Source organism: Pezoporus occidentalis, unplaced genomic scaffold (genome assembly GCF_034315485.1).
Source record: "Pezoporus occidentalis ecotype Australia unplaced genomic scaffold, CSIRO_AGI_Poc_V1 ctg32, whole genome shotgun sequence".
NCBI lineage: Eukaryota > Metazoa > Chordata > Aves > Psittaciformes > Psittacidae > Pezoporus > Pezoporus occidentalis.
The window spans coordinates 3,225,167-3,246,782 of NW_026915158.1; the positions used below are offsets into that span (position 1 = coordinate 3,225,167).

At 39.7% G+C, this 21,616-nt stretch overlaps 1 protein-coding gene across 6 annotated transcripts in view; it reads left to right on the plus strand.

Annotated features, from left to right (window-relative positions):
- Positions 1-21,616, plus strand: part of JADE3 (jade family PHD finger 3) — a 67,668-nt gene that overhangs the window by 32,059 nt on the left and 13,993 nt on the right. For all 6 annotated transcript variants that reach the window (XM_062628628.1, XM_062628629.1, XM_062628633.1 and 3 more), the window contains 6 exons: positions 2,621-2,680; positions 3,657-3,739; positions 13,876-14,033; positions 15,875-16,065; positions 18,221-18,432; positions 20,925-21,092. In XM_062628628.1, the coding sequence (XP_062484612.1) occupies positions 2,632-2,680; positions 3,657-3,739; positions 13,876-14,033; positions 15,875-16,065; positions 18,221-18,432; positions 20,925-21,092 (861 nt within the window). In that variant the 5' untranslated portion in view covers positions 2,621-2,631. The remainder of the gene's footprint in view (positions 1-2,620; positions 2,681-3,656; positions 3,740-13,875; positions 14,034-15,874; positions 16,066-18,220; positions 18,433-20,924; positions 21,093-21,616) is intronic.

A 21,616-nucleotide genomic window follows, 5' to 3' on the forward strand; every position in this document is an offset into this window, starting at 1 on the left:
TCTGTCTGCTGTGACAGAGGTGTAAATCTCTTGCCTCAGCTGCTGCAAATCCAGTTCTCAAATACAGCTTTTTAATTTTTTTAATTGGTTTGATTTTGTTTTTCCTCCTAGAAAGTTGTTTGCTGAGGTGTGCTTTCTGTTCCAAAGTTTTGGTTACACTGTGTAAGTTGTCTTTGAAGTAGCTGTCACCTCTCTGCTTTTCCTAGTTGCCCAGGCAAAAATCCAGGCTTCCTCGGTGTTCTTTCCTGCAGTTGTCTGTCTTAGCCTCGTGTTTGACCCTACTTTGGATGAATGCACATGTTGTGCTCTGCAGATAGCTGTCTTTAGGAGAGTGAAAAGGTTTTATTGCTGCATGTTTCTATAGGCTGTAAGAGATGAGAATCGCCTGCCATAAGCTTTCAGCACCTTTTAACAACTGCTCAAAAATTCATCTGAACATCAAAGCAAGCAGCAAGCACTTTAATTTCTTGCTAAGAAATGGAAGTGAGAAATACTGCTTGGCATACATAGATGTCTTTTTCATCGACTCCCAAGGTCTTGTAGCATGCCCGATGGTCTGTAAGCCAGGGCACTTTGAACTGAAAGACTGCCAGCAGAGAAGGTATTGCCACAGGCAGAATGTGTTGCATTTTAGAGAGTGTTGTATGCTCCAGGGGCTGGGTTTGGCTGCTTTAGCACAAGATCTCAAATAAGGCAATACCATTTTATTTGCTTTTGATTAAAGTCCGTGCATTTAAACTTCAAGATGACAGTAGTCTTCTAGCCCTCCCTGCACTACCCAGAAGTTAACTTCAAGTCTGCTGCCCCCAAAACATGCAGAAAGACAAGCCCTTCTGGCTCAGGTGCCTTCTACCTGTCAAACAGCTTTTGCTAAGAGATTCATGGAAGTCCCTTCATCTGGCTGGTGCCTGCAGAAGCCACCTGACCCTGCTAGCTGGAAGTGAAGACCTGCGGTGTTTTGGGTACTTTGTTTTTGATGCTTCTCTTCTGTTGGATGCTGGTCTTTGTATGCGGGATGGCTGCCTTGCCTCCCCCAGGCTGTTTTGAGCTGGGAGAAGGTGAATTAATGTGAAATAAACTGCCATTGCATAGCAGTTTAAGTAATATAAATGACACTTTTTTGATGTCCTGCCCTGTTGATCACTGTGTCTGTCTGTCCTCCACCCAGGTTGAATACCTGACTCAGAAGTTCTGTATCTGACTGCTTGAAAACTACACATGTTGCTTCCTTTTTTGACTCCCAGGAGTGTGGGACAATGTCTTCTTATAACAGATAGCTCAAAAGGGTTGTTTTAAACTTTTAGTGATTGATTATTGCGTTTAGATTCAGTAAACTCACTCCCTTAAATAGGAGTGAAAATTTCCACCAAATTAAATACTTGTGCTGCAGAGAACTTGGTTGCAATCAAAGTCTTGGGACATGCTCCTCTTACGTGGAAGTCTTGTTTATCTATCCCATGGTCTTCGGATAATCTCAAGACCCATTGTACAGTAACTACCAATGAGGGTTTATTAAATGGGGGCACTTAGCTATGTTGCTGTTTTTAACTGCATGTGGTTTTGTTTAAGAAATGAAGCTGCTTATGTTTCAGGTGTGGGCAAGCCTCCGTTCTAATAGTGCAGGCATTTCAGGTTCAGCTCTCTGTAACCTACTCATGCTTAGCTTCTGCTTTGTCTGTTTTTGCAGAATAATTTTTTACTTCTTTAATGATTTCCTCATTCAATCCATTAATAAGATCAGAGCAATTTCCATTTACTGTTATTAACTGTAAACTGTTACTGGTTCTTATTTAGCAAATGTAGCATTTAATATTATAGAATTGCAAAGTCTGGTAAGAATGTTTATGGATTTCTGTTGGCACTTGTTTAGAGCCTGTAACTGATCACTGTTTTGACCTTTATTAAGTAGAGGCCCAGATTTTTTTCTTGTGTGTTCTCTGTATGTGTTACATGTTGAAAAATCAGTTTCAAAAAGCTTAATACCTTTTTTTAATGGGACCATGGAAGCGATACCCTCCTTCACTCCTCAGACTTCTGAAAACCACATTTCATGTGAACTAAGTGGTGGCCTGATGATTTCAATGGCATCAGTCATTATCTTCTGTGATTGTCCCTATTTAAAATGTGCCTTTTGTTTTTCATGGATGCCTTTGCTTTTTGCTGGCTTGTGTTTGTGTTGGGTTATTTTTAAGGGGAGTTGTATTTCTAAATCGTTGTCTTGCTGTGTGAATCCACCTTATTTCCTGGCCTCCACCCATCTCTCAGCTAGCGACTGCCACCATGGCAACTCTTCCTCTGGCTGAACAGATGGGACATTGAGTCTCCTCCAGGAGCAGAGCACTGCTCACGCCCTGCTGGGAATCATGCGGGTTGCAATCCTCGCTGCAGAATTCGGAGCAAGCTCTGGCCAGCAGAGGCATGCTGGTTTTGAGGGTGCTTGGTTTCACAAATCATACTGTGGTTGAAGAATTGCTTGCAGAAATAAAACATGGTGCCTTATTATATCTGTGCCTGAAAGCTCTTCAGAGGAACTTTGTCTTTAGTGAGAGGAGCTTGGCCTCAGCCAGCACCTGGTGATTTTTCTGGTAGAATGGTTGCCATCAACTTTTCTTTTCTCTAGGATGCGTCAGGATGAAACGCCACAGGCATCTAAGCACCAGTGACAGTTCAGACAATGAGAGTAAGTAATACCTACTAGTTTTTCTTTGGTCTGTCACCCCCTTGTGGTTTCCTTCCGTGGTTTGAGGCCAAACTGTTTCACCTCTTAAAATTAAAAAAAAAAAAGTCTCTTGATTTCTTTTTTGCATTCTGTGGTTTTTGATGTTCTGATTCCTGTTATAGGAGGAAAATGAGGCAAACGATCCTTTAAACCTAGGGGAAGTTTTGAGTCTACTTAGAATGTAAAGAGAAACTTGAGTGTCTTTACTTTTCAATGTTGGGGAAATGAAATCTGTAATTCAAGAGAAAAATTTACTGTCTGGGGTCCTATTTTGTAATTCCTATTTTTTAAAAGGAGTTCTGTTGTCTCTTGTTATGCAGGAGCCTCAACTTCAAAATGACTGGGGGTGGCAAGCTATTTGAGCATTGGTACGTTAGAGTGTACATAAGACACAGAGTTACAATAAGTATATTGATAGTTATCTTACATTACACTGGTCCTTGATCTATTCTACTTTGTTCTGTTGTACCACTTCGGATAGTTATATTTTAAATGTTCCTTGGCACACATTAGCCTGAGTTTGCTGAGGAAGGTGGGGACACCTTCCACTTGAGCAGGTTGCCTTCGCCCCCCTGCCCTCCCCAGACCTTCCCCTCTGCTTTTTGTTTTCCAGGACTTGCAAACTCTGTCCTCAGTTTTGCTCCTTCTTCCACTTTGTTAGAAAGAAAGCAAAGGAAAGTGGTCTGCCTGCCTCTTTCTGTTTACTCCTGCTTGCATCAGGCAGATCAGAATGTACCCATAAGCTGTGTGCTGTGGCTTTACAAAGAAGGAGTGGAACAGGAGGAGCTGTAATTAAGCCTACAGACTGCCTAAGAGTTTTTTTGCCCACATCTTGTCAAAAACTTGTGATAATTCAGGAGGCTGGAGCACCTTGTGTCTTACTGAAAAATTAAATGAATTGAAATGAGCTATAATGTTTTTGTTTTTTTTTAAACAGGTCCTTCCACTTCCTTTTCATCTTGTTCTAAATACAGGAGCAAGTCAAAAACACCAGCAAATGAACAAAAGAAACCTGCTGAGGTAAGAACCAGGGTTAAAGATTGGTTGCTGGTAATTTTTTGTCTTGTAGTTTTAATGTTTCTAAGCCTTGAAATCATGAGCTTTGAACTAGTGCCAGTGAGTCCTTTTGTCACCTGTCAAATTCTTTATGAAACTGTTTTCCCCACTGTGCGAGTATTATGGGAGCTCTAGTGTTTGATGTCCCAGAATGACTTTGGGCATTTGCAGACAGTATTGTGTAGTTCTTTCTTCCCCTGAAATGTAGTCTTCTTTTTAAATTGGAAAAGCTGGGATGGTTTTAGGACTTGTGCGTGCCACAGAAAAGTGGTTCATGTGTATGGGAAGCATACTTTCTTTCTGCTTTAGGATAAAGCAGTGGGCCACTTAAGTGGGCAGGATATGCATGAGGAGTGCTTACTCATCTTCTGTCACTTTCTCACTTTTGGCTTTTTACCTTCAACAGAGTATTTTATTTTATTTTTTTCCTATTCACTCTGCTGTCCCCACCATTAGGACCTCACCTACTGCCATTGTCACTGGATCTGTATCCACCAGTTGAATAAACTGGCCTATATGCACAGTCCAGTGCTCAAATCCAGTCTGGCAGTCATTCCACCAGTAGCCCTTCTGCGGGAGAATTTGTAGGCTGCCTTCTCCAGATTTGATGCTTGCTTTCTTAAGGGATGAAGTCAGATAACTGCTGCAAATGGGAAGAATGTTTTTCTTTCCCTTTACCTTGCTATTGCATTCACTCCAACTGAGTCCTTCAACATGTTAGTATGAACTGTTGATGCCTGAGGTTACTGAAAAAAAACACCAAAAAAATACAAAACCCACTTTGCTCAACAATTTAAAGCTGAGATTTATTTCCCAGAAGTAATTTTCTGTACTATACCAGCAGCTTTTTACCTGCTTTAGGTACTACTATGAGAGATTGCATGAACTAGAATGGATTGTGCTCATACAGAAGAGCTGTTTGGCAGACATACTTCATGCTTCTTTTCTAAATGCTGCTAACCAGATGAGTTTGGTTTGGTAAGAGCAAAGTAAATGTTGCAGAGCATGTTCTTTCTTTAGAAGCTTAATTTTTATCACAAGTTAATTGAATAAAACTCATAGATTCTTTTCTAGAACAGAATCTTTTAGGAAGGTTTCCATAAAAGGAAAATTGGCCATTACTAGCTACATAGTGTCTTATTTACAGCCATCAAGAAGGTTAAGAGTTTACTTACTTTTTACCTTTAAAAAAGTAAGTCTGAGGTCTGAGGGTAATGGTTCTGTGAGAATTTTAATCTTAAAACAGCTCATGGCTTCTGAGGTCTTGTAGTTATTGCTGATGTCTGCCTTGTTACTAGCTGAGCTAGTAACTATGAGCTAGTAACTAGGGCAAATGGGAACTGAAACGGACATACCCTGCCAGACTTCTTGTGTCAAATACACCTCAGTGCTAATCCCTTACCAATCAATCCCTTGTTTCTTTGCAGCCATCCAGCTTTACTTTTGTGTCTCTTTTTGGTGATTGTCCTATTACAGTTTTCTTTGCATTTGTTGCATGCTGTCATTATGGTGTGTATGTACATTATAAATAATTATGAAGATTTAGTCCATATGTATAGCATACAAGTATTCTGTTTATGTAACTTCTAGGAATTAAAATGAGCAGTATTTTCAGTTCCTCCTCTTGGGATCTTTGCTGCTTTCTACCTGTTTCAGCACAGAATCTTGAACCCTTTACTGCTTGAAAATATGAAACTTTGAACAACAAAATCTGGAATATACAGTTTGAATTAAAAAGTGTATTTTGTAACATCATCTTTCCAATAATAATGACATCTTTTTATCATCTTTCATTTAAGATCCTGCTCCTGGGAATAAAAGAAGGAAAAAAAAAAAGGAGAGAAATCTTAACCCTTAGAATATGTTCTCGTCTGAAGGAGTGTCCCAAGTATAGTATTTAAAAGAATGCTGTATTTCCAGGGGGTGGGGACGGAAATCAAGTCCCCTGGGAAAAGGGAATGAAAGGGAAGGTGACAGTAATAATCTCTACTGCTTGTACATAAACTCTTGGCTGTCCTTCCAGTTTTCCTTTCCTTTTGCTTCCTTCTGCTGGAAGCAAGCACTTATTGCAAATCCTTGAAAAGCACATGCTGGGAGAGTGTGTTACATGAAATGCTGTTGTCTGCAAAGCCTTGAAATTGATTATTTATGCACCAAGTGGTGACAAGGGTGTAAAGCAAAGACTGAAAAGCGACCCCACCACCCACCCTTCCAAAAGTCATGTTGTAATCCCACAAGTTTTTTGTAGCAATAGTTGTCTAATAACTGTCAGATAGAAATTTAAAATTTCGGGCTGACAGGATCTGTTTAGCAAGGGCTCTCTTTAACAAGTTGGCATTCCTCTGCTTTTGTTCACCTCTGCTTGCCAGGCAGCAGGCTGTTTCTTGAGTCAGTGATGCAGAAAATCTAGAAGGTCAAAGCTATAAATAGCTGTTTGGGAATATTTTTGCTCATGGTCTTCATACATTGATTTTTCTTTCATGCCAGTAAGCCTGGCTTTCTCAATTAGATTGCATGTGAATACATAGGATTTTTTTCCACTTCTTTCACCGTGTTCAGCCCAGACCAAGTACCTGGGTTCTCTTTCCAAATACAAGCTTGGTTTGGGCCCTGTGTCCAACAAGAAAGTTATTGTATCTATAGATTGCTTCACAGGACTTGTCTGTACATGCTATGGTCCTCTGTGGTCACCTCTAAAAAAAGATGAATGGCTGCAGTTGAGGAGAGCTCTGCCTTGAACTACCTCCCAGGTCAGTCAGTATCGAGGTGGGTGCAGATGGCCTCAGTGGAGCCATGGAAAGGTTATCGGGTGTTTCTTCAGGGCAAAAGGGCTCAGTGTCAGAATGCACATGTCAGAGTTCATTCCCAGAGCCTGACTTACCCCAGAGGTTTGCATCAGTGCAAAAGGGATGTTACTGAGTCAGACCTGGGTCTGCTTACTCCATGCTCCTCCTTGGAGGAGAACAAGGCAAGCCTGTGACGATGCTTCTTCAGACCACCGTGTTTCTCTATGTAATTTAAAAAGCAGGACTGTGGCTCTTTCTCTGTGCTCCCCTTCTGGTTTATTACAATCTATCACAAACTACTGAAATGTTGACTTAAAAATTCTGCTGTCTGATTAGCTTTAGCATTTACTTTGAATAAATAAATTCTGTTAAGGCTACAGGTACTTCAGTAGTATAAGTCATAAGTTTTTCAGGCCTTTATGGTGATGTTGGCTACGTGCCATTTGTGGTGTTGCCCCTCAGGGGTTTAAACATAGACAGGAGGGGCTTGCAGGCTGGAGCAGTAGGCTGTGTGGGAGTAGCAGAGTAGCAGGCATTTGGGTGTCTGGCTCAGCATGAAGCCTGTACTTTGTAGCTTCCTGTCTCTGTGGAAGCTGCAGAAAAAAATGATGGCATTTTTGCAGGGAAAACCTATTAGCTGGGCTGTCCGGAATGAATGTGGCCGTTTATTTTCTCTTAGGCTACTGGGGTCACAAAAGAGCCTAAGAGATCTTTATGATGCTCCACACTCAAGCTTCTATATGCATAAAAATATGTATATATATTTTAGTCCCCTCTCTTTTTGAAACTGTAAAGGAGTTAGGTTAGCATTGTGCTTTTTTTTTTTTTTTAACCTTCCCATAAAAGATGGCAGTATTTTACCTTTCTTTACAAATAGGCTTTTGAGTCTCTCAGCAATAGTAGTTTTTAATCCCTCATTGATGATAGCGACAGCTGAGTTATCATGTGAAATATGGCTTGTCTTCTACAAGTAAATGGTCTGCTTTCATTACTTGGATATGTGAAACTTTCTTTAGTGGCATTTAACTGCCACATAAATCGTAGGTCTTGATCCTGAAGAGCACCGTGTAAGACCAGACTCTTGGCAGAAAATGGATTCTTCTTGCAGTTTGAAAGTGGTTGGTTTTGTTCTATGTATGAATAGACAATGTGGTTGAATTATATTGCTCTGCATGTACCATGCATAATAGAAGAGGAGGCTGTTACTTTTATGCTCATGCTACCTCAGAAAATTCTGAATTAACTTGGACATCTGCTCAGGTTTCTCAAGACCTCTGGCAAACATGGCTTAAGCATTTCAATGAGCAGCTTTTTAGCCTGCTTAGGTTATGATTTTTTTTTTTTAAAAAGTGTTTTACAATACTTCTATGTATGTCAGAGGTGCAACCTCATTGGTTATTTTTATGCTTTCAGATATTCTCAGGCTATTTGGTCTTTTTAGCAAGAGGTGACCCAGATGCATAAGTGCATGGAAGAGCTTGCTTATGAAAAGGCTGACCTATTTTACCTTTGGAAGTGCATGAGCAGGTCTAAGAATTAAGTGTGAGTGGTCTGGAAACAGCAGAGCTAGAGCTTCAGTCCTGCCTGTCCTTGTGATGGAAGAACTGGGGAGGAAAGCTGGGAGGGAGTGAGGGGGTGGTGAATGAGGCCAAAAGTTAAGAAATCTGTAGCAATTAAAAGGATATGCTTTTCCATGCATCATGTAATTAGACTGTGGAGCTCATCTGCTACAGGAAGTTGTTGAGACTGAGAATTAAACAAGATTAAAAAAGAAATGGGGCAGATGATAATGAGCACAGATTTTTCTAAATATCTGTATAAATTAATACCACTTAAAACAAATTGATTATTCGGATTAATCCCAAAATCTGAAGCTTATGTCTGATGAGCAACCAGAAGGAAACTTGACGTATTCTTGCACAGTCTTCTGGCTCATGAGATACTGTCGGAGACATGACGTTGGGTAGGGATGATTTAGTATCCAATTTCCTGGCTTTTTCTATACATGCTTGTAAAAGAGCCTAGGAAGATTCATGGCTACTTAACAGCCAAGTACAACATTTCATTTGTTTGTGTCCTGGATAATCCATAAAAATGGTTTTTAGGGAGTAGGGGTTCCACATTAGGATTTACTGCAGTGTGTGTCCAAAGTGTGTGGATGTTTTGAGAACTACAGATTTTATGCTATTCTTACTCCTGTTTGTCCCAGCTTTTTTTTTAACACTGAGTTTTTCAGTCCAGTCAGTATACATGCCTGAAACTGTACCTTCACTTCCATGTTGAAATTATGTTGTCTTTTTTGGCTACTTTACTACCAAAAAACTACCAACCAACCAAAAAAAAATCTTGTCTCAAGTCTTCAGGCTCCTCTGTAGTAAGTTGTCTTTATTCAGAAACTTCATGCCCAGATTGCAGTGTATTAATGAGAAAAAAATCTACCTCTCCATGATGAGCCTACCAAATTTTGTCCTTAAAACTTCATCCTCTATAAATGGGAAGTCTTTTGCACATGCTCTGAAACATCTATACAGAGATTAAACTATGCTCAGATACTATGTGGCTGTTTACATTTGTAATGGCTCATATTACAATTTGGCTTTTGTTTCATTATTTATGAGGTAATTTTAGGTGTAAATTGTTTTGTAAGTGTAATAAATTTTGTTGAGGGCATTGTACTTGAGGGCTACAATAGTGAAGGAAGCTGTAACATAGGAATAAAAAAGTTACTATATCCTTTCAAAGTTGAATAAAAAAGTTTATTTGACCCCAAAGATGATGAAAAATTGTGTAATTTACCATTGTTTGGCACCTGGCCTTTCCAAGTTGGCCTTTGCAATAGGTTGTAAAGGAGACCAGAAATCCAAGAAAATAACTAGTTCTTTCAGCTGTCTCTGGTTAGAGAGGATGTTCCACATGGTTTTCCATAAAAGATTCCTGAGGGTATGCTCTTGTGGGGGGACAGGATGAGACATAGTAGTTCTGTCTTGCCTTTTAAAAATCATGGTTCTGTCTCTGGAGCAGTGAGTCTTCTGACTACCTAAGTGGTGGGTACAAGGAACAGAAGCTAGGTGCGGCTGTCATGCATGGGGCTTTGCTGGGCACAAGGGAAGCCTTAGAGCTGAAGAAATTGAATGCAATCCAACAGAAATCCCACTTGGATTGTAGCAACAGAGCAGTTAACCCATAATTTACTTAACACTTTGGGGTGTGGTTCCCAGCCATGTACCTGTGACAAGCAGCTTACCCTTGGGGGTTTGTAAGTACCCAAAAGGTCAGTGTATCAAAAGAAGAAACACTGGGTTTATTTATTTTTTAATTTTTTTTTTTTCCCCCATTTGCTTTCTCTTACACATTCATTTGGGCAAGACAAGGTGAATGAGCAATGGCATCAGTCAGCTTCAGTGATAGCTTCCTGAGGGGTCTTGGAAAAGGTATTTAACTTGTTTGTTTGTTTCCCTCTTTGTTTTTTCACTGGTTTTAGGTTTGCAATGGTCCTTGTCAAATGGTGCCTGGCAGTCTGTGCAGATCTGATGTTTGAATTGTTCAGCCAAGATGGGGCTTGTGGTAGCCTACTCTAGTGTCAAGACTCATGCTCTCTGTGTTGCTAATATTTTCGTGTAATCCTCTATAGCATTACTTGTATCCTCCTTGATATCTCTAGTGGATAAGGATACTTCACACATAATAGTATTCTTTGTTTCACAGGTTTCATTTATTCACACAGTGAGCACAGGAAGGTCCTGTGAGGAAGATTACATACTGAATTGACATAGAGTGCTTCCAGAAGGAGTTTGGATTAAAGTTATAGACAGCTTTTGGTGAAGCATTTATAAATGGATTCCAAGAAGTTAATTTTCCTTGGACATAATCTTCTAACATAAGTTCCAAATAGGACTCAGAAGTCTGAAAAACAAATAAAACATATGAACCATATCTTTCTTTCCAGAGCTCCACGATATCTCTGTTGCTTGGTGTGTTACTGCCGTGGGGGAGCAGAGCATCCTTATTTCTTGAGATTTTTTGTAGAATTTAGGTTTTAAAGGCTTTAGAGACAGCAGTACATCTCTGCAGAGGTGACTAAGACGTTCTCATTGCCTCAGCAAGTCCAGGCAGACTTCTGCTGCAGAGCAAAAAGCTGATCTTCACCAAAGAACAAGATTTCCTCTTCTAGATCTAAGCCCCAGCTCTAACACATTAAATAATTGTTGGGAGTTTCTCCATAAAATGGTGGTGATGATGATGATGGTGTAAGCAAACACTTTTTTCACTAACGTCATTCACTCAAAGCACTGCACCATTTTCAGCTGAAACTTAAAATTCCTGGCAGCAAAATTAAATTGCAAGGTCAGACTGAACAGCCTTGCATGGTAAGCAGGGCTTACCTCATTTCTTCTTTCATGCTTTCAATTGCTGAAAATACTTCTTAAAAACCCCCAGTCAGACCGTAATCTCTGTGAGCCCTTGGCAGTGGTGGGGAGTACCCCATCTCTGTGTGAACATGCAGACCTGGCTCTGCTGGCTCCAGGTTGTTGTCGCCCACCTCTGCAAAACGCTTCTCTGTTGTGGTAAAGATACGCAGCACTAGTTGAGCCTACTCTTGAGGAGTGATATGTATGTCTGTATGGGAGTACTTTACTAGCCTAAACCTGGCATACTCATTTTTCAGGTTTTCTCAATATGGATTATATTGAAATAAAGTTGAAGGGTTGTGTTTTATGTGTGGTAAGAAATAGAGCTGCTGTTGGGTGACTGAAAGATGACAGCCACACTTCATGGGCTAATTGTGGAAGTGAAGGTGGTCCTTGCCAAGAGAAGAGCATGTGCTGTGGAGTGGACTAGCTTTTGCTTAACGGGTACAGTTAGTAAAGGAACTGCAGTGTTTTTCAAATAAGTGTCCAAAAAGGAACAGCCACAAGGAAAAACTGTCTAAATCCTGAAGGTGTGTGTTGGCTCGTCATTGATTTGGCTTAGTTCATAGCCTTGAGGCTGACTGCTGAAATATACTTAGTTTGTCAGAAAACTCTTTAAGTCTCCTGGGTGTTTTGGTTTACTTCCACAAGAAAGGAAATACAGAATGAGTGTTCTCATACATTGTCCTCTTGAGTGTATTTTACTGTTGGAAGACCCAGCTTGGCCACACGTGAAGCAGCGAACAATGATGAGAGCTAGATATTGTAATGATTCCAAGCATTTGCAGGAAATACTCAATTGCACTCATCACAAGTATGAATAGGCAATTCTTAGGAAGTCTTGGTCAAGTTTTGGCATCCCTTAAGTTTTCATCAGTTGTGTTTAATCTTCAACCTTCAGTGGTCAAAATTTTAGAAAATTGAAGCAGAGAACTTAATATTGTGGTGTGGTGATGGTGTGGTCAGTACTGTACAAGAGTCAAAAAAGCAACAAAAAAGTCCATGTTCCAGCAAATTTGTACTCTAAAAATAGAGGTGATACAGTTCACATACATAATGGATGATCAGAAGATGAATTTGCTGCTAAGCAATGTAGTTAGAATACTGATGCCTTTAATAGCATTTTTCATCTAGTATTTAAAAAAGTGGGCTTGACATGAAGTAGTCTACTTCTGTATTCTGTTAGTAGCTTAAAAGGTAGCTTATAAAGCACTTACCCTCAGATGAGGTTTGAGAAATATCTTTTCTGATAATTAAGCTAGTCATTGTCCTTCTCATTTATTGGATTATTTTTTCCATCTGGAGTTCTTTTGGAATTGTACCATGTTAGTGTTTCTCATTATCCTGGTTCTGTACCTGTAACATGGAAAATGAAAATGCCTTTTAAAAGGCATAAATAATTTTATATTTTGGTGTGTGCACCTGCTGCTTGGAACAAATGGATGCTTGCAGCCTCAATGCTTTCACTTCTGTCATTCAGATTTTAATAAAGCCCTGTTAGGTACCTGGGAATCTGGGGTTTTACACAGAAGACAACAGTTAACAGTCTGGACTGAACCAAAGCAGGCTGCACATCAGGAGCAAATAAGAGAGCCTTGAGTCTGTGGTTTTGAATTCCCTTGGTCAGTTTGCTCTCCCAGCAGTCCATGTGAGATGTGCTTGTAGGAGATAATGAAGTAACACCGATGTTCCAAGTCATTGGCAGCCTATTTCAATACCTGTTTTTAGCATAGAGCCTTTTTTAATAATGTTTTCTTGATGATTTCCAAGAACAGCTGAGAATTTTTGTAGTATGCATAACCGGTCTGGTGCTGTCAAATTGAAAAGGGTACACAAAGATACTTGGCTCTCAGATATTTTATTACTCTTCTAACTATAAAACTGAATTAATAAGAAGAGAGTTCAACCTGCCACAGCTTATTGCAGGGATATTTTCCGTCTTGTTTTATTGCCCTTGGAGGGTTTGATTTCTCATTATGATAATACTGCTAATTAGTCGTGATGTCTCCCTAACACTAAGCCATAGTCCCTGTTTTGCTGGTGCAGTGTAGCAGTAGAGGAAAAAAAAAACACAAAGCATGCATATGCCCTTTATTTAAATTGTATGCACCTGTATTTGACAGACACTGCCATTAAGTAAGCTTTGAGATGACTGATAACAGTGTTTGTATGTTTGTAAAAACTTAATCCTCTTGAGCCAAGAGCTGGATGTTATGGCTGAGGTTTGTCACTGATGGGTTTGCTTTGTTTCGCAGTAGCATGTTTCATCATCTAGGTTTGCAAAGGATGCCGAGGTTGTGTTGCTGTGCCTGCACTGTTGGTGTTCAGACACAGAGCAGCAAAGGTCTTGTGTTTTAGCAAAGGCAGCTGTTCATCTTTGATCATGGAATTCCTGACCAGTATATCTTCAAGTGGTTTTAAGAAATGAACAAGTGCCTATGCATCAATTTTGCCATGGCAACCTTCATAGCCCGTGATGAATATGACAGTTTAAAATAGCTAAACTGGGTGAAAGAGAAGGATATGCTACCTTGCATCTAAGTTGGGGTAAAGCCTACAGACTGGCAAGTAAAATAAGCTTTTTGAAAGTGATATGGTGAGGAATATTAAATCAGAAGCAGGCTTCTTGTCCCTTCTCCCTGGTCACCTCTAGCAGCCTTCTTCCATCTGATTAGCCTTTAGGCATCAGCGTGGTTTTGAGTTAGCATAAACTTCTTGTCATACTGCATGTGATACACTGAACTGCTAATCTGGGTAATTTCAAGCTTGTTTGTGTCTTGGTACTCTTTTAAAAAAATTATCAAGGTATATGCATTGTTTCAATGTAGATTAAGAAAAATACCTACTGCTTCCTTTAGTGCAGTGCTCTTTCTCAAGCCACTCTTTTCCCTGGTGTTTCTTGCAGGTGTTCCGCAAGGATCTCATTAGTGCCATGAAACTACCAGATTCTCACCATGTTAACCCTGATGAATATTATATCTTTGCGGACACATGGAAACAAGAATGGGAGAAAGGGGTTCAAGTTCCAGCCAGTCCAGAAACTATTCCACAGCCTTCTCTCAGGTAATGACAATCAGATGCAGATCACGTACACAAAACGCAAAACAGCAACTTAGAGAAGATGCTCTCTCAAAAATAGGTTGTCTAAATGCAGTCAGCTTTTCTGTATTCTTATATTTAAACCTCCAATGCAGCAGCCTTCAGGCATGTTCTTAAACCAAGCAAGTACCAATTTGGAAAACATTTCTGTGGCACTCCAGATCTGGTTCTGTCTGTACACTGTTATAGCATCTACACTGTGAATTTAAAAAGGGTTTTTTTTTCTCTCCTGAGTCACACAGTGTTATGGATTAAAAAGTTTCTCATTTGAGTACGGCAGGTTTAATAAATTAAAAATAAACCCAAATCTTATACGTGTTATTTGAAAGGCTTCCATATAAAGCATGATGATAACAGAGCAGGAGGCATGCAGTAGTTACTGATACCCTGTAAAGTTACTCGTTCATGTAATTTTAGTTATTATTGCCAAAGCCTTAATCCTTCTGCCATCTCTTGTCAAAAATTGCTGCTTAACATTATAGAAAATCAGTGATCTTGGTAGATAAATAACCTTAGACTAGGAAAACATAACACTAGTCCTGCAACTCTTCCTGGGGCAAACAGAGTGTGTTTCAACACAGAAATGTTGTTGCCAGCATGGTCTTTGAGACAAGTGAATTGTCCAGTGAAAGCACTGATGCCAGCATAATTTAATTTCTACTGGGCTATTGTCAGTACCAAGTTATTAAAAATAAATATATTGCATCTCATACCAGCAGTATTACATTAGAAGAAAAAAAAAAATGCTATAGATTTGGCTGGACCAGAGAAAAGAAAAGCTCACAGGGGAACAAGATGAAAAAATGAGCAAGGTGAAGGAGGAGGAAGAATGGCAAAACACTGTACTGACATTGACAACTCTCATTGTCCAGTAAGAGCTATGTAGGATGCTGTTTGAGTGCTGCCTGCTCCCTCTTTATTCTACTTGCCTAATTTCCCACTGTTTTTTCTTTTTTTCCTTGTCCTGTGGAAGGTTAGTGCTAGAAAGCATGCAGAGTTGCTCATGCATGGCACTGTTCCAGTCAGTATCTCCCTGGCTTCCTTTCACATGCAAGTCCTCTTGCATTGAAGTCAGGGAAAGATTGACCTTATCTAGGTAAGGTCAATTTTTCCATTTCCATAGGTTAGTTTACTGATCAAATGCTGAGTTTTATCTTTTAAAATAATTGAAAGATTGAAAACAGCAATATTTTTCTTCCTTGCTTCCTGAATGATTTTTAGCTGGTTTTTCCCCCTTTACATTTTTGCTTGGCATCAGGATGGTTCTTACATAACAAAAATAATGCATTAGTAATGTGGATAAAGTAATTTACAAAATAAGGGTAGACTGTTTATCCCAAATGAAGAGCAAGCATTTCTACACACACACTGCAGTAGAATAAATTAAGCTTTTGTGAAAAAGCTGTTATTTTCAAGATATCAGTTGGCAAGACTTCCTTCTAACGTTTAAGAAGAATATAGAAAAAAGATTGTAGCAGGATTTTATGCATTATACTTTCTGTGGGTTTCAAAAGGACTTGCATCATCGCTGTAGTAGCATTTGTTAAATTCAAAATCATATGCACAGGCTTACATTTTAAGAAGGATTCTGTGTACGTAGCAAACGTTAACACATTTTGTGTGAAGAAATGACATTTACAGACTCTCATCTCTGTAGCCTGTCTATGTTTACTGGCTAGTTTAAAATCTGTGAAACACAAGGTTTCTTTGCACTTCTAGCAAATATTTCGTGTCTTTCAAGGATGAGTCTTAAAAAGCTATAACCCTCTATTTCTGTTTTGTGGTGTTGTTTTTTTTACTTCTAGGGTTGTAGCTGAAAAGGTGAAAGAAGTACTGTATACACGACCCAGGAAATACATCCACTGTTCCAGCCAAGAACCCACAGAACCAGGTTACATCAACATTTTGGAACTGGCAGAATCTGTCTGTCGCTATGACTTGGATGACATGGACATCTTTTGGCTTCAGGAGCTAAATGAAGAGCTTACAGAAATGGGTAATTTTACACCATGTTCTAATTTTAAAAGCAGTGGTTAATTTCTGGTGTTTGAGTTGTAGTTGGATATGTGAGATCTCTTAAAGGTTGCTGAATAAGAGTTGAATGGAAAGGCTAAGAAAAACAGGAGGGAGAAATGCTTAAAGTAATTACTTGCTTCATCTGTTAATGCTTTATATTTTACCTGTTATGCCAAAAAACTTCATCACATCCAAAATCATGTGCAGCTTCTGCAGGCTGAGGCAGGAGGAGATTATCCCACACCAGATGGAGTTGATTTTAGGACTTCAAAAGTTAAAAAATTTAATGTAGTAAAAGCAGATGTTTTCATTTCTTAAACTTGAACATATTACTGCTACAAATTCAGAGTTCTGAGGAGCTTGCATGCTGGGTTCTTAACAGAGTAATTAAGTTTCACACATGTTAGCTCATTTAAAATCAGCTAAGTAAACTTTTCTTTTTTCCATGCAAGTGGCGGTATAGAAGGCTATGAGGGCGAGTGAGCTGTGGAAAATAATCTTGGAATTATTTCTGGAATAACTGACTTGTGTTGGAATAGCATGTGTGGCTGACATTCTTCCATGGGTGATTGCAGGTCCTTTAGGAAGGACAGGTGGGCAAAAGAGAGGTATTTGGCATGTCGTGGATTTGCTGTTCACAACCAAGGAAGAACCTGTAGGGATGTGCTAATCGATGGCAGTGTTGGGTGTAGTGGCTATGAAATTGTGGTGACTGAGATCCCGAGGGAAGTGAAGAGAGGAAGTAGCCTTGTGGTCCTGGATCTTCTCCTCATTTGGTTAACTGGTAGATCTGGGAGGCAGCTTTGAAGTTGAAACTGTTGAAGAGAGCTAGCAGGACTTTAAGGACAGTCTCCTCCAAGCACAGGAGAGATCAATCCACACAGGAGAAAAAGTAGATATGTCAGGAGACCAGTCTGTTGAAGAAGGGAACTCATGACTGAGCTCCAGTGCCAAAGGATGTATGTAAGAGGCAGAAGCAAGAACAAGCTTCCCAGGCATACAGGAATGCTGTTAACAAAAGCTTTTCTGGGGGCCAGATCTCCATCTCGTGGAGATTTTTCAAGATCTGGCTGATACATCTCTTGAGCAGCATCCTTGTCTAGATTCACCATTGACTGCTTGGAGCCAGGGACTAGGCTGGAGCCCTCTGAAGGTGCCTTCCATCTGAACAGTTCTGCAGTTCTTTTTGTTCAGGGACTGAAAAAATATCCAAGCATTGGAGAGAACAGTTTAATAGCAGAAGATACTTTTTATCAGCAGTCATTTATCTTTTCCATCTCTGTTTGTTTGTGACAAGGAGTTAAAATTAGTAGCCCTATTCTTGTGCATAGTCCAGGAGTTAAAAGGTTAGCCTCTGACAGCAATGTCACGTGAGTATCCCAGCCTTTGAAAGTCTGAGTAAATAGTGAACTATGGGCAGCAGCATCATTTTTGAGTGAGGATTTTGATATTTTGAGAGGATGCAGTTTGGAGGTTTGTCGTGGTTTAAACCCAGTCAGGTAACTTGTAGCTGTAAACATTGTAGAGTTTTGTATTAAGCGTGTGTCCTGAAGCTGCAAGCTGAAGGCCAGTCTCATAGCAAATCCTTTCTATGTGGTTCTGTTTACACTGTGTTAATTAGTGGTAAGTGTATAGAGCATGTGTAGTGTTCAAGTGAACAGAGGTAGTATGGATTGCAAATAGTATATTTATCTGCTATTTTATAAAAAAAATAAAAAAAAAAACCCTAAGAAACAACAACAAAACCCGCAAAACAGCAACAAAAAATATTAGTGTTTCTTAGTGATGGAGATGAAGGAAAGGTTGTATGGGAGCAGTTAGGAGTTACAGCAACTGCTGTCTGTCTCTTGTGCTGTTGTGTTTTCTTCAAGGTCCCAGTCTTGTGTTATATATGCAAAAACTTTTACTCAGGTAGTAGTTCTTAGCTTATTTATAAAATACATCTGCAGTTAACCAGTAAGTGGAAAAGGTTTTCTATTTTTATTTTTTTTTTTAGTTTTAGTAAGAGTGATGGGAGAGGATGCCATGTCTACTGCTGTAGCTGCTAGAAGTTATCCTTCTCTCTTCCTGCATCTCAGACTCTGTCAGAGGCACCTGACTGTCCTTTAATTCCCCTTCCCTATTCTGTGTTGCAGGATGTGGGCCCCTGGATGAAAACACAATGGAGAAGACGATTGAAGTGTTGGAACGGCATTGTCATGAGAACATGAATCACGCTATTGAGACTGAAGAAGGATTAGGTATTGAATATGATGAAGATGTCATCTGTGATGTGTGCCGGTCCCCTGACAGTGAAGATGGGAATGACATGGTGTTTTGTGACAAGTGTAATATCTGTGTCCATCAGGTTAGTAGTGCCTGCAGAAATGTTGACAGTGTCCTAGGGTCCTGGGATCTTAGTTGATGTTGGCAAATGTGGAATTTGAACTGGTATTAGATGTTTTGGGGACTTGCAAGTACTCTGTGACCATAACAGTTTTCCCCCTGTAATTAAACCTGCTTTTGAAGATAAAACCGGGCAGGAAATTCTAGCTTGCCTATTTGTGAAGAATCTAAAGATCATTGTTTCAGAGCTGGGGTTTTTCCTCCTTGACTGACTAGTTAATTGTTCAGATGGGGGGTATCCAAATCTAGCTATCTGAAACCACACGTATGTGTAGGCACTTTAACAGACTGATCTTTTTAGAAGGCGTAAGCACCTGCAATAACTGTGCTCTCAGTCTGAAAGTTGCTCACGTTTATAATGTTTCATACGTAGCCAAGACTTTACACTGACTGGGCTCAGTATAGTGAGGCAGAGGTATCCTTGTAATCAAAAAAGGAATATGAATCCTGTAGTTTCTGTTCATCTTGTTCTGGAAGGGACTTTTGCTATAAATTGAGACGGGACTGAGAAGGTTTTTTAGTGTATTTTTGTACCAACTGCATATAATACCCAGAAAACATACCTGGCTGAAAAAGGAGCTGTCATCTTCCTGCTTGCAGTGGGCTGGCTTCCAGCCCAGCTGCTTTCCTGATCTGATTCACTGTGTGTAGCTGCCATATGAAACCGAGTGCCAGTAATGTGGCCAGTGACAGGAATAGGGCTGGCAGCTGGGCTGCCTGCTTCAGCCTCTGCTGGTGTCTGTTCAAAAGTAATGATGAATTTGCAGTAGGAGGCTTGTGGTTGCCTGCTGGCAGCTGAGCTTGATCTCATGGCCTGCTGCCTCCAAGCTCCTGACCTGTGCTGGATCTGACTGAAACTAACTGGGGAGCATGTCTGGGCTAAGGCTAATCCTACCCACAGCAACAAAATCATTTGATTTTTAATCTGGATTGGCTCTGGTTCACCAAATAGCCTCAGGTCTGTTTGTCATTGCACAGTTAGGAGGGAGGGGGGAGTGTGAGAAATTTCCTCCTTCATGGTACCTTCTCGTGCTGGCTCACATTGTGAAATTACTGGTTTAGTAGTCTAGGCCTCCTCTGCTTATTAGTTGGATTAAATCAGAAAATAGTTTTGGTTCATTTCCAACCCCCTAAATGTGATCTCTAGGTGTAATGTCACTTCTGCTTTAGTAACAGAAAGGATGCTGGTAGGAATGTGCTGCATAAGGGAGAAAAAAATTATTTGTAACATTTAGATTACAGCTCCCCCTGTTGATTTTTGCAGCAGTCGCCACATCAAAATAGCTTTTAGACTAGTGAGTCTTGCAGAATTTAATTCAGGAAAGTCCCCCTCTCTGTGAGCCTGGCATAATGTGCAATGTTTTATGGTATCTCCTCATATTAAATACTTAGCTCTTACAATCAGAAGGCTAGGAAGTCAAGTGTGGAAATTTTATACTAGATTTGAATCTGAAAGACTAGTTGCAGTTAATCCTGTTCTACAGAGTGTTTCAAGTTACTGCTCTCAGAGACAGTGTTAGGCATGGTGGGATTTCTTCTGAAAGCCACCCTTTTGACAGAGCTTATATTTGGAGCGGTTAGGTAGAGTTAGGCCTTAGTGGCATCCATGGTTTTAGATCCACTCAGCTTGTTACGCGTGTATATATGTACAGCAGGATATGTATAGGTACATGTGTGGTTAGCCATCAAGAACTGCTAGGAATTTGAATTAGAAGGCAGGTTTGTTTATTCTGTTTTTTTTTCCTTTTTTGTTTTTAGTTCTCAATCCTAGGAAAACCTAAGCCCTTGGAAAATGAGAAATGTCTCAAGTGCAGTACTCAGGAAATAGTCATAAAACCCAGCACCCCATAATTTCAGTATATGCTGTAGTTTTTTGTTGTGATACTATATAAATATTTAAAGTAACAAACAATTCACAGAACTGTAACCACAAAGGTAATTTAAGGTTGCAGGAAATGGTCTTCAGTCAAGCCACTCATATCCCATCACATCTAAATAGAATTTTATGTTACAGTGTAAAGTTAATAGCAGTAGGAAATTGTGATTTTAAAGAAGTAGTTGATGCAGAAGCTGATTTAAAGAGATAGCAACAGTTTTTGTTTTGGAAATTTAAATCTCTAAAAGGAAAGATGAAGGTTCTTAAAGCCAGTGGTGTTTTGCAGTCACAGTGGGTATGTTTTACACCATAAACAAATATTGCAAGCACACTTGAAAAGAAACCAGCATAAAAAGTCTTTGCTTTATAGGCTGCTTGCTTATCTCTTTGATCACTTGACTCATTTTAAGGTAAAGAAGCTAGAGAAGGATTAAGTAAAGGCCAAACAGTGCCTTTACTATTTGAAAGCTTCTTTCTGTGTGAATATTAATGCTCAGTGTGAAATCATTTCAGCATAATGATCTCAACATTTAGTTTTCATTATTCATATTATCTCAATATTTATGTTTTCCTCCAAGGCATGCTATGGAATCTTAAAAGTACCTGAAGGGAGTTGGTTGTGCCGCACCTGTGTCCTGGGAATACATCCTCAGTGCCTCCTGTGTCCCAAAAGAGGAGGTGCTATGAAAGCTACCAGGACAGGGACCAAGTGGGCACATGTGAGCTGTGCTCTCTGGATTCCAGAGGTAAACACTTAATTTCTGCCTCTTCTTTTGCGTTACAGACTCCTCTTTTGCGTTATAGACTCCTCTGCGTTATAGACTCCTTCTTGTTCCTTCCTCTGCCTTCATGTCATGATTTAAGGTATCTCTCTGGCTTAATACTGGGCTTTATTCTGATGAGCCTGCACAGTCTGTGAAGACTGGGAGAGAGTCCCGCTTATGTTCCCATTAATTAATAACTTTGTCCCCTCCATTTACTCGGCAGTCACTTCTTGGTGTCGTCATGGTATCGGAGCTACCTGCTAGAAAGAATTACTGATGTAAGCTAGTGTTAACCACACAAATGCATCTTTGTTGTTTTTTCTCTTCTGAATTTGTGTATTCAGTTAGGTGTATGGTTTGCATAAATACATCATTTTTGGTTTTGTTTTTTTTTGGTTTTTTTTTTTTGTTTTAAAAAAACACCTCATTGCATTATCTGCAGAGGATATATTAAAACATTTATAGTTAGGGTTTTTTTGTGGTTTTTTGTGTTTTTTTTAAACTAG